The sequence below is a fragment of the Phascolarctos cinereus genome, unplaced genomic scaffold, assembly GCF_003287225.1.
Source record: "Phascolarctos cinereus isolate Bilbo 61053 unplaced genomic scaffold, phaCin_HiC Scaffold_9;HRSCAF=440, whole genome shotgun sequence".
In the NCBI taxonomy this organism is placed as follows: Eukaryota; Metazoa; Chordata; class Mammalia; order Diprotodontia; family Phascolarctidae; genus Phascolarctos; species Phascolarctos cinereus.
This window is the reverse complement of record NW_027556402.1, coordinates 205,149,473-205,166,882: the sequence shown is the minus strand read 5'-3', so window position 1 is coordinate 205,166,882 and position 17,410 is coordinate 205,149,473. Positions and strand designations below refer to the sequence as shown.

The following is a 17,410-nucleotide window of genomic DNA, read 5'->3' as shown; positions in this document are numbered from 1 at the left end:
ATATATATAATGTTTTGAAATGATATATCTTAATTTGATAACTTATTGTAAATTTGTGGGTTTTTCCCAGCATTGAAATTTTGATACGGTATTGCATCATGTAACCATAGTATTGTATTGTAAACAAGTCGTTACATGCACATATTCCTTCCCATGCATGCTGAACTTCCTAACAGTGCACTACATGCTCACCTGCCACCACTTCCTTGTTAAGACTTGTTGGTGGACTTGACCGCTGTTGGGCTGTAACTTGCATTTTGTATGTTTATTTGGAAAATAATGTAATCACTAGACTTTAACTCTGTTACACAACAGATGAAACATGTGTGAACGTTTTTCAAAATTTTCTTATCTTCTTTCCTAATGCTTCCATAACCCCCTTATTTTTATTCACCGTCTCCCAGTTGCACGGAGGCTAGTACCTCCCCATCTCCCCATTATTTCAGCACCCCCCCCAGGGGGTGGCATCACCCACTTTGAGATCCTGTGTTCTACACATTGTTCTTTCAGGCATTTATTTATTTTTATTTTTATTTTTGGCTAGACAGTGGGGTTAAGTGACTTGCCCAGGGTCACACAGCTAGTGTCAAGTATCTGAGTTCACATTTGAACTCAGGTCCTCCTGAATCCAGGGCTGGTGCTCTATCCACTGTGCGACCCAACTGTCCCGCTTTTTTTTTTTTAATCACAAAGTTAGTAACATTTGCAACAAATATAAATCAGTGAACAGAATATGTCGCTGAATGCCAAATAAAAGTATTCAACCTGAACCATTTGGCTTTTGGTTGAAAAATATGTATAATACAATCTGAAACAAAATAGTAATGATTTGTTTATTCTGGGTTCTCTCTCCCTTGCTCCCTCTTCCTCCTTCTACTGAGAGATTAAGTGACTTGCCCCAGGGCCACACAAATCAGTCTTTGTCAGAGGCAATGTGATCCCCAGATCAAAGGATTTGATCTAGTTTTTTTGTATGTTTGTTTGGGGCCTTTTATTTATACAGCCAAGTTGTTCTCTGAAAAGTCTCATCAGCCTACAATCCCTCCAGCAAGGTTTCCCCATATTCTTTCTGGTGGAGAATTTTATCGTTTTTAAATCCTTCCTTTGCCAGTTTAGTGGATATAAGATGTCACCTGAAAGTTATTTGAACTTATTTTTTTTTGTTTATTAACCAATGGGAACAGCTTTTTAAGAAGTCAAAAACTGTGCTCTGAATAGTTCTCCTTTGAGGAATGGGTATTCATGGATCCACATCAGATCCTGTTAGAGTTGCATATCAGATTTTGATGAGAGATATTTATTCCAGATTCTCTTCCCTGCTTCTGTTTCTTTTCTTTTTATTTCAGAAACACTGGTTTTCTTTATGAAAATTCCTTTTATCTTTGACTAAACCAATGTGGTTGCCAGTGATTTCTTCTGATCTGTGTGATATTTAACATTTTTCTCTTTTCCACTAAATTGTTGTTTTCATGAAATCTGCCTTATGATAACTTGTAATATTTGGGTCTTCTTCCAGTTGGAGTTTATTTAAGAATACAATGTGATACGATAATGAGATTGGAATATGATTGCCCACTCACCCCCTTTTTTCATACTGATAACCATTGTGATAAAACATTATTTACTCTTTAAAGGTTGGAAAAAAATTTACATAGCAGTCTTTCTGGGTTTGTGCCTTTTGCTGAGGCAAGTCATTTGTCTGATTTCTCCTACATATGAGTTATTTAGGTTAGCTATTTTTTTGGTCAGTTTTGTATTTTGTATTTTGGTAGCTATCATTTCATTTCTTTTAAGTTTTCAAATTTATAAAATAATTCTTATTTTAAATTTTGGTAATTTGTTTTCTCTGTGTTTTGACTAAACTTGCTAATTTTGAGATTTTTAGTCTTTCTAAAAAGCCTTTCAACATGTTCATTGTTTTCTCATTTTCTATTTTATTAATACCTGCAATAATCTGTTATTTTATTTTTTCTGTTTTCATTTGATACACTCCATTATATGTACTTTGATATAGTCTTTTGTTCCTTTTCTAAAATATGAGAATTTTTTTCTGTCTTGTTCTTATAAGCATTCAGGACTATAAATTTGCCTCTGAATGGTGCTTTGGTTACATTCCATACACTATGATATATAATGTTTTATTGTTATCTTTAATGTAATCAGTTCCTATAGCTATAATTTCCTCTTTCCATAGGTATTATTTGATTTTATAATTCGGTTGATTGGCTTTTGTAAGCATTTATTGTCACCGTATCACTGCCTTAACCCCAATTCAACAATAAAAAGAAAAAAAATCATAACAAATATGCATAATCAAAAAAATTCTGCATTGACTATGTCCAGAAATGTCTGTCTTATTCTGCTCTGTAAGTCATTTCCTCTGGCAGAAGCTAGATAGTGTGATTCATCTTCAGTCCTCTGAACTCATGATTTAGCATGGTGTTGAACAGTTACTAAACTCTTTCAAAAGTTGTTTTCTTAGGGGCAGCTAGATGGCCCAGTGGATAGAGCACCTGCCCTGGAGGCAGGAGGACTTGAGTTCGAATCCTTTTTGAAACTCTTACCAGCTGTGTGACCCTGGGCAAGTCACTTGATTACCTCAAAAAGAAAGTTGTTTTCTTTAAAGCATACATATGTATAACATATTTTTCTACATGTTGATCCTTTTCCTCTGTCTTTCATGTTTGAGAAATATATGCCCACCAGAGGTACTGCTAGATCAGAGGATATGCAGAGTTTAATGACTTTTGCCTGTGGTTCCAGACTATTTTCCAGAGTGTTTGGACCAACAATACTTGGTGTACCTGCCCTCCTAACATTGACTATCCAGATTTTTTGTTCTCTTTCGAAACCACATGTGTCCTTTCAAAGAAAATTGACAAATGGTGAAATTTCTTGATTTTTTTCCCCATTCAAGTCTTCCCTCATAGCTTTTAAAACCAGTTTGTTTAATCCTCCATTCCATTTGATAAGTTATTTTTTGTCTCAGTTCTATTCTGTTATCTAAATGATAGTCTATTATCGATTTTCTGTGTCTTTCTGCAAAAATTGTTTTTTTTATAAATTTACTATATTCTTCTATGAATAGGCTTAGGTATAGGGACTAGACATGTGATTTCATGGGATACTGGGAACTCCCTGGCCAGAAAACTCCCCCTACCTGTGCAGGAAGATGCCTTCTCTGCAACACAGAGTGTTCGAGAGTTGCCTGGGGCGGGAGGTGGGGGATTTGGCCAGGCTGGGGAGGACTTCCTGCTCCAAAGTCCCCTCTCCACCCACTATGCCAACAAGCTGCCCCTTCTATGAATACATGGTGTGTTCTGATTTGGGGGGATGATATAATTTCCTTGTTTTATATCTCACAATTTTGTCTGGTTTGAATTCAGCTTTGTCAGATTCAGTCAATGCCAAGCATTCATTCTTGCATCTCCCTCAGCACCTAGGACAGGGTCTTGCTGAGTAACCTACTCCTTGAATTAAATTAAATTGAACTGAAGTGCCTCCAGCAATGACCAGTGGTAAAAGGCAGCTTTTTGTTCAGTTCCTCTAAATAGCGTAAAGTTAAAAAACTCTTGAATATAAAAACACTCCATTATTTTTTTTCCCATCTTGAAAATCCCAACAAAATTCTAATTCATAGAGGGCATCAGTTTCCTCATCTGTGACATTAGGAGGTTGGATTAGTCCCTGCTCTAACTATCTATGATTTTGCTCTCCTGTCTCTTCCCTTTTTACAGTTAGTAGTGAATCTGATCAGTGATCTACAGGAGCAGATGTGTAGACTACAGCTGGAAATCAGTAGCCAAATTCAAGAGAGAATGTTGCAGGACAGGGACCACATGGATGAATGTAGCCCTCAGGAGAGCCCCCAGGCCAGCAACCCCGATGGCTTGCCTGTATGAAGCATACCTAAGTATATCCAAGCATGAGTTGGTGCTGCCTTGAGTTTGCAGAGAATTCTGGATTCTACTAACAAGAGTCTGCCTTGGGTACCAGCCATTCCTCTGTTTGACTCTGGGCAGAGCCCAGGGGCCATTTTCCTTTCTTTGACTTGCCCCATTTCACCTTTTCATTCTTGTATCTAAAGTTACCCGGAGGAATAACATGGCTTGGACAGTCCTTCCTAAGGCCTCTCTCTAATTGTGTGCTGTGTATCTATTAACAACTTGACGGTAGCCCAAGGGCAGGTAAGAGAACTTGCCTGGCTGCCCGGTCTTTGTCCAGTGACGAAGAGGAAGAAAATAGTAACCCACAAGGTACTTGCTCATATTCCCCGAATTTGGAAATCAATTTAAGCTTCATTAAATCTAACTTGTTCTGACTTAAAAGAATTCCAATGGTATATGAGGAATTGGCAAAGGAGGAATAGCTTCTTCCCCTGTTTAATTAAAAACTGGAATAAAGCTTCCTCCTCTTGCTTGCAATTATGTTTTTGATGAGGAAAAGAGAGAAAAATTTCCAGCTAAAATGGAAAATCCAGATAATATGGAGGACATGCCAGGTGCTGCATTAAGCACTTGGGGACATTGTAGGCAGAAGGAAAATAGTGTAAGAGGTGCTCAGTAATTATCAAGAGAAGAAGGGAGTTAGAAACAATAGCCTCTGGTATACAATTCATTGTTAATTGGAGCATAGATAATTAACACATGAGATTTTAACACAAGGAGGGAATGTACAAATATATATGTATGTATATATCATACACATACATAACTACAGAGGAATCACTGAGATTTGGAGAAACTGGACTTAGGACAGGAAATCTGAGGTGATGGAAAGGTATATTTTATCCAAGAAGAATATATTTTAAAGAAGGCAAAGGGCAATAGTACTATTTGTCTGTGGTAGCTACCATTTATAGAGCACTCAAGTTTTACAAAGTGCTTTATATATTACATCATATACAAGCACCCTCTGAGGTAGGGAAAAACTGGTTATTCAAAAGAGCTTAACTCTTCAGAAAGGAATGGTTTGCCTGGGTAGGTAGGTAGCACGTTGCTCATCAGCGGAGGTATTCAAGCAAATGCTGGGTGTTGTAGAAGAGATTTATTGCTTGAGGTCGAGCTAGATGCCCTTACACATTCCTTCTAGTTCTGGGATTCTAGGATTAGGTGGTTCTTTTAGAGAAGAGTCTTGGGGTTAAATTGTCCAACATATTGAGTGCTACTCTTCCATCCATTCACCCTGGACCACTGCAGCCCTCCTGGTCTCACCCCTTTTTGAACCCCTGCAGCCTCTTGCTGGCAGGACTTCTTGTTTGGCACCAAGCCCATGCTACCTTCTGTTGTTCTGTTGGCTTCCTGTCTTCCCAGCTGGACCTTGAGTCCCTGGAGAGCTGTGCCTGGGTCCGATCCACTCTGTTATCTCCCTTGAAGTGTCCAGGACTGGGCCCTCCCTGGCAGAGGTCATCACTCAGTGTTAGAGCACAGCAGATATTGCTTAACTTGCCTTCTGCTTTGCTTGCATCTCCATTTATCCCCTTCTAGTCCTTCTAAGCTCAGTTTCCTTCGAGGCATCATTGTCCTGTCCTCTGACGGTCCCAAGCTTGAAGCTTGTCTCCTGATTGCCTGAGCCCCAAGCCACGAGGTGGGACACCTGTCATGCTCAGTTCCCCCTCTGTCAGGGGAACTGAGAGTGCAGAGGTGGGAAGGGTGCCCTCCGAAGCAGAGGAGGCAGCTACTGTCTGCTCTGGGCCAGAAAGTCCCAGGACAATGGAGAACAAAAAATGAAACATCTCTCTTCACTCTAGAGGGAGGCTGGGGACCACAGACGCAGACTGTCACTTAGTTGTGTTTAGCTGTTTTTGCTTATTGTGTAACAACATTGAAAATAGTTATTTATGTCTTTATCATTTGCTTCACCGTTAGTAAATTATGTAGCCAATTTATTATGCAAAGGAGGATTCTGATCTGAAAGGTGTGGGGGCAATGTGTCCAGAAATTACTTTGCTGTGAAAACGTTAATAGATCTTACTTAGGAGGTGCCTATAATTCTTCTCAAAGAGCTGCCCCCACACAAACTGGAAAAGCCTCTAAAGGCGGAAATAAGAGGTTCAGCCAGGCATGGCTGACATTGGCTATGCAAAAGCCTGAATAATTTAGTGTCAGACATTGCACACCTGGACCAGCTAACGCACCTTCTCTCTCTCTCTCTCTCTCTCTCTCTCTCTCTCTCTCTCTCTCTCTCTCTCTCTCTCTCTCTCTCTCTCTTCCTTCCTCCTTCTCCTCCCCCATCTCCTTCTCCTTCTCTTCCTTCTCTGTCTCCCCTCTGTCTGCCTGTCTTTTCCATTCTAGGAATTGCTACAGGAACTCAAGCATCTCAAAATCAAAGTGGAGGAGCTGGAGAGTGAACGAAATCAGTATGAATGGAAGCTGAAAGCAACAAAGGTAAAAACCACCAAGCCAGATGATCAGTGGTCCTGACACCTGGAGACAAGTGACCTCACATGGGGAGGGCCAGGATGTGAATGCCAAACGAGGCCTCTGCTGGCCTAGTTCCATCTTCTGCTTGGAAATGGCCAGTTCTTTTTCCCCTTTCCAATAACAGGCATTAGAACCAAAGGCTCTGACTGAGTCCTAGGGCACAGGTGTGGACATCCTGCATAAATAAAAATGGCAACAAAAGTGGGGGGTAGGCCTCTCCATTAATACTGAAATTGCAGGCAGCTAGGGGGCACAGTGGATAGAACGCTGGCCCTGGAGTCAGCAGGACCTGAGTTCAAATCTAATCTTAAGACACTTATTAGCTGTGTGACCCTGAGCAAGTCACTTAGCCCTGATTGCCTTCCCCCAAAAAAAAATCAGAGGTGTAACTACTACTGTCATTTCACCCCTACTTCTTTCTCCCTCCTGCTCCTGCCAGAGAATCTCATAAATTAATTAAAAGGTAGATGGAGGGAAATAAGCATCTACATCCATAGCCCCCAACCTCTGCAAAGAAGTAAGATGAGATGCGTTCTCAGAGCTCTTCTTTGGAGCCAAGTGCAACAGTGCAAATTCATTAAGAGACTCTGATGTGTCAGGTCCTGTGCAAGGGATGGGAGATACACAGATTACAAATGAACCATCTTCAAAATAATTGAGTTATTTTAATCAATGAGCATATTTCTAAAATCTTCCCCTGAAGTCCTCCCTTCTGCCTCCATTCCTGAATGCTGCCCTCAGAAAGCAAGGTCTGACAGGTCCCAACAGGCCAGAAAGGACTTGAGTATCACCAGATACGGGGTTTTTGTCAGAATCATCCGGCCTCAGAGAATCTCATCACCAGGGGATTGGCCATGAGGTGATAATGTGTTGGGGGAGTGGAGAAGGGCACAGGAACTCCTTACTCAGGTGCAGGGATCTCCTTCACTGATGAAATAATGGATCGTTTAGGTATCCCACTAAGTAAATTAAAGAATATATTTAGCTCTTCTAGGCAGAGTATTACTTGCACTTTAAAGGGATCCTGACCATCCCAAATCTATCATGGCTGCTGTGGAAGCTTTCATGAAAGAGGCTACTGATGCTAAAAGCAGTAAACCAACATTAGTGGTGCCAATATTAACCCACACAAGAGAAGACTGGTATGCTAACTTGAGACTCCTAGTGGCAGGAGACAGGAGGGCCAGGGAAGCAGGAGTTACCAAAACTATTCAGCACTGGTTAAAAAACCAGAAAAGTAAATCAGTGGAATCAAGTACTTTTCTCCAAAACAGTTAAGCAAGACGGCCCAACAAACGCTATGATAGTTACTAATAGAACGTGTCATTTTCTTCTTTGGAATTTTACCAATTATTAATAGAAAGGATGTGAAACAGTGTCATACAGTGGCTAGAAAGCTGGTCCTGGTATCAGGAAAACCTAGGTTAAGTCCTGCCTTCACTGGGCATGTGACATCGGGCACCTCTCGGTGCCCCCAAACTGCTCTTCGTGATTGTATATTACAGAGAGTCTTTGCACAAGTAGAGGGCCTTAATTATACACTAGGGGCTTTAAATAGTGCGGGGATTATTATTCCTAGTTTTTAGATAAATCCAGGTTTAGAGTGGCTAACTGGCTTTCCCCTGATCATACAGCTAGTAACCAGCAAAACTGGGGCTCAAAAGCGGGTCTTCAGCCTCATAATACAATGAGTACACCATAATGTCTATGTCCATGGCAGCCTTCTTGCTGCCCAGAAGTGGAATTGATCCCAAAGGGTGAGATGGGAGCTAGCTGGAAGCCTGGTTCCTTCACGTGGGAGCACGCCGGAGCCCTGGTCCCCGCAGCTGGACACAGAAGGTCAGCGTACTGGTCCCTGTGGCAGTGACTGAAGCAGACAGTAAGGCAATGAGCCGGTTAACTGAAGCACAGTTTCAAAGTTCGCTTGAACCATTCCCTGGTCACATTTGCTTGGGTCACTTGGGGACATTCACATCCCGGGCCAAGCAGGCAGTCAGTGGATAATGAAAGGTGAATCATCACTCTCCCCCTGCCTCACAGGGGTCACATTCTCAGTCTGGGCTCACTCTGTTTCTGGCCTCTGGCGGTAGTACTCACTCACTCACTCACTCATCTGAATGATGCCCTTGGCTCTTCCAGGCTGAGATCGCCCAGCTGCAAGAGCAGTTGGCATTGAAGGATGCAGAAATTGAGCGCCTCCACAGCCAGCTCTCCAGGACCGTGGCCTGCACTGAAAGCACAGAAAGAGGTAAAAAGGTGGTGATGCCCACAGAGCCGTGATGTTGTGGCATCCTGCCTATTACCCCATTGAAGGGAAGATAGTAACCACCCCCGGGGTAGGATGGGCATCCTGGTGCCCTCTATCAAAGGCATGCTTCCCCTCACATTCCAGCTCCCTTAGAGAAAATGTTGGAAGGGAAGCAAATGGAATGGTTTCCAAGGTGAACTCTAGAAAAAGACCATGCAATGTTTGAAAATTGCCTCACCCACCTACCAGCCCCACCTCTGATGTCCCTCCCTCACTCCCCCTTCCCCCACAAGATCGTACCCCTTCCTTGTTTTACATGCAGCTTGGCTTATCACAAAATGAACACCTGTTGGCCATAGACAGAAAGATCTACTCTTAGAAAAAATAAAATTTTAAGGTGGCCCTCATTACACCTCCTGCATGTTGTGCCCTGGGCTGCTGCCTGCCATATCTCTCCCTAATGCTGTCTTCTGTTTGCAGGACACCCAAGGTCAAGTGCATGGGCTTATATGTGGAATGAAGGTCTGTCTGGTCCTGTAGAGCAGGGGTGGGGATCCTGTGGCCTTCTAAGGTCCTCAGGTGCAGCCTTTTGATTGAGTCCAAGTTTTACAGAACAAATCCTTTTATGAAAGGGATTTGTTCTGTGAAGCCACCCTTGGCTGTACACCCTCCTGGGGTTTTAGAAGCGTCGAGGACCTCTGGGAAGTGCCTGGAAGCTCAGTTTTCCTTTCAAATTGAGAGAGAAATTAAGCTCAGAAAAAATAGGGGCATGAATGTAGACTCATAAGGTATTTGTCTATGGCCTTGCCCCATGCGCCACCTTGTGCCCAAGACATGGGAAGACAATTCTTGTCTTCCTTTCCTTTGACTACCAGTTTGTATCACTCTTTGGGAGAAAATTTTTTCATCTAAGGACCCTTTTACACTCTTAAAAATGATTGAGAACCCTATTGAAAAGCTTTAAAAACACGTATTGGTTATATCTGTCATTACACTTGTAATATTAGAAATTTAAATGCCGTAGTATATTTTATGAAAATAGTTTTGGCCTCTCAGACCCCCTGAAAGAGTCTTGGGGACCCCCAGAGATCCCGAGACTCCACTTTGAGAACCACTGGTTTAAGAGAAGTATAGGTAGGGCAGGCTTGCCTATGTAAATGGAAATAATATTCTACATGTCATTCTGTGAAAAGGCAGTGTAACATAGTGAATAGGGCCAGCCTCAGGGTAAGGACAATCTGGTTGAAAATCCTGCCTCAACATAGACTAGGGTGTGTCCCTGGGCAAATCATTAACCCTTTAGTGCTCTAGGCAGCTCTAAGAATGTAACACACAGGGGCAGCTAGGTGGCTCAGTGGATAACGCACCAGCCCTGGATTCAGGAGGACCTGAGTTCAAATCTGACCTCAGACACATGTTTCCTACCTGTGTGACTCTGGGCAAGTCACTTAACCCCAATCACCTCACAAAAAAAAGAATGTAAGGTACAGAGAAATCACAGGACCAAGCCAAAAACAAATTGTCATTTTATAAACAATGAAATTATCACTGATCACCCTAAATTTCCCCCAAAGTTTGCAAAGGAGGGCACCAGGTACAACTCTGTCTTCCTAGATCAAGGGAGAATTTTGTTTCTTCATACCTACTTCCTAAGGAACACAAAGGATCTGCCAGGGAGCTTTAGGCCAGGCCTAGGAAGCCATAAGGATCAGGCCTAAAACTCTGCCATAGGAAATGGCATAATGCCTTGGGCACCAGGCTTGGAGTCAGGAAGGCCTGGAGATTCACATCCCACTGCAGGTATACCAACTGCCTAGCTTTGGGCCCCTGGATCTGTAAAATGAGGGGCCCTTAAAGTCCTTCCAGCTCTAAATCCGCAATCCTACAAATCTTCTTTCTTCTAAGGGGAAGAGAACAAACTTTTATTTACATGGTGTCTGCTATTTGCCAGGTTCTGTACTAAGTGCTAGACAAATATTATCTCTGGGAGTTGCTATTATTAAATGCATTTTACAGTTGAGGAAACTGAGGCAAACTGCAATTAAATGACTAATAGTCAAATAGCTAATAAATGTCTGAGGCCAGATTTGAACTCTTGTCTTCCTGACTCCAGGCCCGGCACTCTCTCCACTTTACCATCTTGCTAATCTATACCATAAATACACAAGTATCCCAGAATGGCCCTATGTAGGTACCCTTCTAAACAGTTTAGGGCCCCTGTATGCTGACTAGGAAAGGGAAAAGGTGTGTTTGCTAAATAGTATGTTTTCAATGTAGGGAATGCCCAGCGTCAGTCCTTTTGAGATGGGTTGGTACTGTTGGTAAATATCTGAGGGGCATGTCTAATCTTTGCTTTTTCCTCCTGGTTTCCCATCCTAGAGGGAGTTTGTAAGAGAAGGCTAAAGGAAAAATGTAAGGCTCGAGATTCTCTTCCAACATCATGCTTTTGATCCTTTCCCCACCAATTATAGCTAAAATGCTCTGCACAGACAATGAATGCAACTGCCTAGTCTCACATGATTGTTCCATTATCTTGCCTCAATACAGGCCTGTATGTCATTGCTTGCAACAGATAAGTCGAGACCAGGAGGGTCCTAAACCCTCCATCACACAAATCACCTTAGAAATTCACTGTGATACGGAATCACAGCCAGAAACGTCACTCTGCTGGACATTTTAAAGGAAACTGTCAAGGTTTTCAGCCTCATTGCTCCTTTTTAAAATATTTTTATTTGTGTATTTTGTCTTCAGAGTATTATTTTTAAAATACTAGGACAGAATAAATATCATTTTTCTAATCCAGGAGTTTAGACCTTTTTATGCCACAGACCCCTGTGATAGTTTAATGAACCTTATGGGGACTCCCTCACAGAATTATGTTTTTAAATGCATAAAGTAAAATACTTAGGATTCCAAAGGAAACCAGTTATACTGAAATATAGTTATTGAAATTTTTTTTAAAAACAGCTGGACAGACTGTAGGTTAAGAACCCCGAGTCTGATCCATCTGTAACATCCTCTAAAAAGTGGTCATCTAGCCTGGACTTGAAGTCCTGCCAAAATGAAGAACTCACTACCTTCCTTTTTAAATTTTTTTAAAAATAAGTTATTTTCAGATGCACATTTCACTCTCCTACCTCCCTAGCCCTTCCCCCCCCCACTTTGAGAAAGCAAGAAAAACAAAACCCCCGTTACAAACATATACAGTCGAGCAAAACAGATTCCCACATTGGCCATGTCCAAAAATATGTGTATTTCTCAATTTGTCTTCTGAGAGTGCCACCTCTTTATGAAGAGATGAATAGCACGAGGCAGCCTGTTCCGTTCTGGTGATTAGCAAGTCCCTCGTATCAAGCCCAAATCTGTCCACAGTATCCTATCATTATTCTTTGCTTTGCCTTCTGGACCAAGTAGAAACAGCCCCATACTGAAAACAGCTATCACGCCCCACCTACGTCTTCTCTCCTCCTAGCTCCATAACCCTGCTTTCTTCTGCTGTATTCATGTGGCATGGCTTCCTGTCCCAACCCCCTGATATTTTCCACCTCATCTACATCTTTTCTCAAAGGACAGAACCCGACACTGGTCTGACCAGGGCAGAGGACCTGTCCATCACCTTCCTTGCTTCATTTGCTATATGAACCAGGCAGGCACATTGTCTGTGTTCCGTTGATCCCCACCTCCCATCGCTTGTAGCTGAAGTCTGGGATGTTACACTGTGGACTCCTCTTGCTTCATTTCCTCCACCATGATGACGTTGGACAAGGACATACAACAAACAGACCCTGGTGTTGGAAGACAGCAGGGATCATTAAAATGTGGAGCATTTCCTTGACAGGATTCCTTTTAAGGTCAAGCAGTGAAAGAGAAGCACGTCTTCCAGCATCTGCCTTTCTTTCCAACTGGCTGAGATGCCGTGCTCTGCTTTGCTGTCTTTCTGTCTGAGCTTGGGCCATGCATGGTACATGGGCCATGCTAACTAAAACCATTTTTCTTGTAAGAATTACCTTGGCAATAATTACACTAAATTATGATAGAACTCTAGTCCCTCTCACCAACCCCATCCAATATGTCTAGAGAAGAATCAGATTAGTCTGATTTTTTAAAAAATTCTGCTTTTATGTAAAATCTAATGTCATGTCTGCAGGTTTCTTTCATGTTCTGATTTTTTATAATGATGATTTTTATAATAATGATTTTTTTTTCATAAGCGGGTGACTGTGTTTGAGGACTTTTAAAGTCAGGGTTCTGTGTGAGTGCCTGGTGATACAATGGAAAGAACACTGGATGTAGGAGAAGATGAACCCAGGGGAGCAGAGCTCTTTAGCAGAGACCTCAGTCTTGGCTCAGCCTCACTTTTGGCCCCTTGGTTTCTAAATTATCTCAATGCTTCTTTACACTAAAGACTTATTGTTCTGTCATCCATGGTCGTGGGAGTTCAAGTCAGACATGGGAAACCTTAATCTAACGCCATCAAGTCATGGATTTTTTGAGTTTTAAGGAGACCTTAAAGATTCCAAGTGTTAAAGATAGGTTTAGTGCCAGATAGTACAGGTTTGATGTTGGAGAAAAATGGAACTTTTGTAGGTCATCCATCAGTTAACAAAAGGTTAGCCTTAACATAGAAAGGCTACTTAACAAAGAGACTCCAGAATATCTTGGGTAGACAACTCCCCCTTCTTGTCTCTATGTGGAAATTCATTTGGTCAGCCATATGACTCATGGCCTTGGGACATCTGCCAAATCTGAAGGGGCCTGACTTTACCTGGGTGGGCCTTTTTATGCCTTTAGGTGACCAACAAGTCAAGTCAGTATAAAAGAGAATAATCAGGAATCTTCATCAAGCTGAGCCCCCCTTGAAGGAGAATGGCCTAACCCATGTCGAGAGGATAAGAGAGCAAGCCTTGGTAGATGGTGTGCCTATCACCCTAGGTCTTCTGCCTCCTAGTATAGATTAACATCTCTTTTCTCTTGTCAAATTTTAACTTGATGGATTGCTGCATCCTATTTTCAGATGGGTTTTACTTTGGACCTTCTGATTTGGAACATCTGGCTCCTGACAGGTCTTGTCGGATTTGGTGATTGCTTATTGTCCCCCCCTAGTGTTTGCTTTGGCCTTTAATCCTCTCTTCCATCTAGATCTTTGCCCTTCCACAGATATACTTATCTGAGCAAATATATGTGTTTGCCCAGTTTACTCTAGGAGAGAATACACAAAGAACTGGGGGGCTGTAACTGTGATTTCTTTGGGAGTCCAGCTGGTTTTAGAATGAAATGCATGCCTATCTTTCTTCAAAAGCCTCTGGTTGTCCCTTGACTATGTCAGACATATTCTGGTATATTTTTTAAAAAATACATGTATAAGCTTAGGAGTCAGTTGTGACTATGCCATGGTCTCTTAAAGCAAGTATCTAACAATGTTTTATTTTCCCCAAGAGTATACTTTGACGTCAGAGGTTTTTTGTTTTTGTTTTTATATTTGGGGGGGGGGTTGTTTGTTTTTAGGAGTCCTAAAAAGCGGGCTTAAATTTAAAAACAAAACGAAACAAGGAGACTAAAATTCTTGCAGGATATATTAGCTAAAAAAAGCCTAAATCTGTCAGTTTCACTTCTAAATAAATGGAATTTTCTTCTTACCCACAAACTTTTCAGAAGAGGTGGCCATACATATGAAACATACAAATGGAGCCATACATAAACACACCATTCTTTTTGCTTATTTATTTTAAAATTTGCATCGATATCTTTTTTTCAGTCTCTTTCATTTCCAAACTTACTCCACCCTTCTCCCTTCTGCATGTAACAAACAATAAAAAAAAGAGCCAAAGAGAAGCTGTTCCACAAAAGTAACCAACAGATCAGCTGAGTCTAGCCAGTGTATGCTATGCCATATCGCTGTAGCCCCCCAATTCTGTAAAGGAAGTGAATTTACTCCCCTTTTTCATGATGAAATTTAGTCGCAACATCCATTTTTTTTTTGTTCTTTCCAATAAATAAATCTTATAAGCAGTAAATTAGCCTGCTATGACTACTCCCACCCATATGCACAAAAAGTGAAATCCTTTTCACTGGAGATAGTAGCAGATGGGAATGTTTGAGTGCGTGTTTTGCTTTTCTGTCTATTACCTCTGATGTTGCTTGAAATGATTGCAAGGTACCAGCTAAATTCTTTTCGCCTCCCAACTCTTTGTAGATCAAGAAGTTCAACGTCTAAAAATAGGAATGGAATCCCTACTTGTTGCAAATGAAGAAAAGGTAAGAGTGGAACAGCCCTTTGTAGAGAGGGGTGCACTAGTCCCTGGACAATGTGGGGAGCGTCTTCTCTTTGCTTGTGTAGGTATCTTATTGGTCTAGGGACTCTAGGTCAATCCAATGGGAAGGCTACCTAGACGGGAGCACATGCTTGGCTCATAGTTGTCACTTAACAAATGCTTGCTTGTTTGATTGAATCATTGGGAATCGTGTCTTACCGCTATACCTTATTAAAAGAAATAATGTAAGTAAAGTATTTTGCAAACCTTAAAGCACTATGTAAATGATGTTGTTTATCATCATATTTTTAGGAAAGTGTCAGAAGAGTATTTATCAAGGGAAGGTTGATTCAATTTCTCCCAATTACAGATTATCTAATAAGCATACAGGATGCTCATCAACACCCAGAGAAGCAGCCTAGCATAGGGGATAGAGCACTGAGCCTTAAGTCAGGAGGACCAGGTTTCAAATGTTACCTCAGATGATTACTAGCAGTGTGACTCTAGGCAAATCTCTTGTCTCTCTCTCTCTGAAGCTGTTCGTCTAGGTAACAAGGTGATGCAATGGATAAAGCACTTGACCTGGAATCAGGAAAACCTATACATATTAGCTGTGTGACTTAGCAGTCACATAACTACTCAGAGCCTCAGTTTCCATATCTGTAAAATGCGGGTAATTATAGTACCTCCCTTTCCAGTATGGTGTGAGGATCAAATGAGAGGTTGTTTGCAAAGTGCTTTGCAGATCTTAAAGTACCATGTAAATGCTTATTATTATTATTATTATTATTATTATTATTATTATTATCTATAAAATGGGAGTAATAAGAGTACTTACTCCAGAGGGTTGCTATGATCAAATAAGACAATTTACATAAAACACTTGGTAAGCCTTAAATCACTGTATAAAAATGAGCTAGTAAGCACTTACTTTGTGCCAGTCACTGTGCTAAGTGCTTTACAACTATCTCATTTGATCCTCACAACAACCTTGGGAAGTAGGTGCTATTATTATCCCCATTTTTCAGTTGAGGAAACTGAGGCAGAAGTTAAGTGACTTGTCCAGGGTCATATAGCTAGTAAGTGCCTAAGGTCCCATTTGAACTCGGGTCTTCTTGACTCCAGGCCCAGTGCTCCATCCATTGTGCCAACTAGTTGCTTCAAAGGAATGTAGACAGCGATGCCTCGCGCATGAAGTACTTGTGGTACTTCTAAATTTTTATTATTTAAAGGCATTTTCACAAAATCTTCAGTGATGTCTTTTGTTTTTTATATCACTGTCTTTTCTAAATATATCCCTGTCCAGCCCTTCCTTCTCCCCAGGAACCATCATTTATAACAGAATAAGATGAAAAGGAGAGGGGAAAAAAGCATCCTAGCAAAACTAACCAACACTGGTTGAGTCTGACATTGAATGCAGCATTCTGCATCTGTAGCCTTTACTCCTGCCGAGAAAGGAAGAAGGTGAATTTTTCCCCTCTTCTTCGGAGCCAAGTGATCATTAGAATTTTCTAGGTAACTTTTTAAGCTTAAAATATAAATGAAAATGTTAATTTAAAAAAGGCGTAAGTAAAATGATCGTCCAATTTTCTGGGTTTTTGTTTTTTTTTATGATACCATAATAGTTTTTTTTTTCTTTTAAGCACTACAAATTATGAGAACCCCACTCCACTCCCAGTAAAGCCTTGATGTTTATGAACCTTCTGTGGGTACAGATTGGCTCCTGATCTTACCTTCATGTTACAGCCTCTCAAACTTGGGTGTTTCATGAAAGGAAATTTCCCAGCAATGACCCAAAGGCCCTGGCAGCCAACCAAAGCAGAAAATGCTGCACCTGAGATTCCAAGGGAGGAACTGACCCTATGGTCAGTATCAGTGCTAAAAGAAGGCTCAAAATCTTAAGGAAAGACCCCAAACTCTGCTTCCTTGACATCCTAGAGCTTGCTTGAGGGATTTTATCATTACAGAGACATCAAATTTTATAGGATAGCTTCATATGCCTGTTTTTCCTTGTCCCCAGAATGCCCAGGTTCTAACCTTCTTTGTAAGTTACTCTCATATTGAGCAAAAAGTGCTGGCTGCTAATGACCTACAGATATCACATCTCCTTCCTGCCTTATATTCCCAGGATTACACTAAACATTTGTGCAATTAAAGAGACCTGCTTTATTATAATTAAATTGTTCATTAAATGTCATATGTCACAGAATAAAACTCAGGTTTAATTATATCTAAAGGTATTGCACTAGCTTTTTTGAAAGCTGACAGTGCTATTAGATGGTTTCACACCTGATTAAACACTGTTCCCAAAGAGACTCTTTGTCAAGCTTGAGGGTGGAGTCTAGCACAATTCCACAGGGCCCTGCCCTGTTCCACATTTTTACCAGTAACTTCAATAAAGACATTAAAAATGCTCATTCAATTAATAGCAGGCACAAAGCTGGGAGCAGTGGATGACATAATCTAAGGTTTAAATTATCTTGATTGAC

General features: G+C 41.2%; 1 protein-coding gene across 24 annotated transcripts in view; it reads left to right on the top strand.

Annotated features, from left to right (window-relative positions):
• PPFIBP2 (PPFIB scaffold protein 2) overlaps positions 1–17,410 on the top strand; it is a 216,838-nt gene that overhangs the window by 165,684 nt on the left and 33,744 nt on the right. For 14 of the 24 annotated variants that reach the window (XM_078148356.1, XM_078148357.1, XM_078148359.1 and 11 more), the window contains 6 exons: positions 3,738–3,896; positions 6,294–6,386; positions 8,562–8,670; positions 9,151–9,192; positions 11,050–11,082; positions 14,864–14,925. In XM_078148356.1, the coding sequence (XP_078004482.1) occupies positions 3,738–3,896; positions 6,294–6,386; positions 8,562–8,670; positions 9,151–9,192; positions 11,050–11,082; positions 14,864–14,925 (498 nt within the window). The remainder of the gene's footprint in view (positions 1–3,737; positions 3,897–6,293; positions 6,387–8,561; positions 8,671–9,150; positions 9,193–11,049; positions 11,083–14,863; positions 14,926–17,410) is intronic. The other 10 variants (XM_021005264.2, XM_078148366.1, XM_078148367.1 and 7 more) reach the window with 4 other exon arrangements.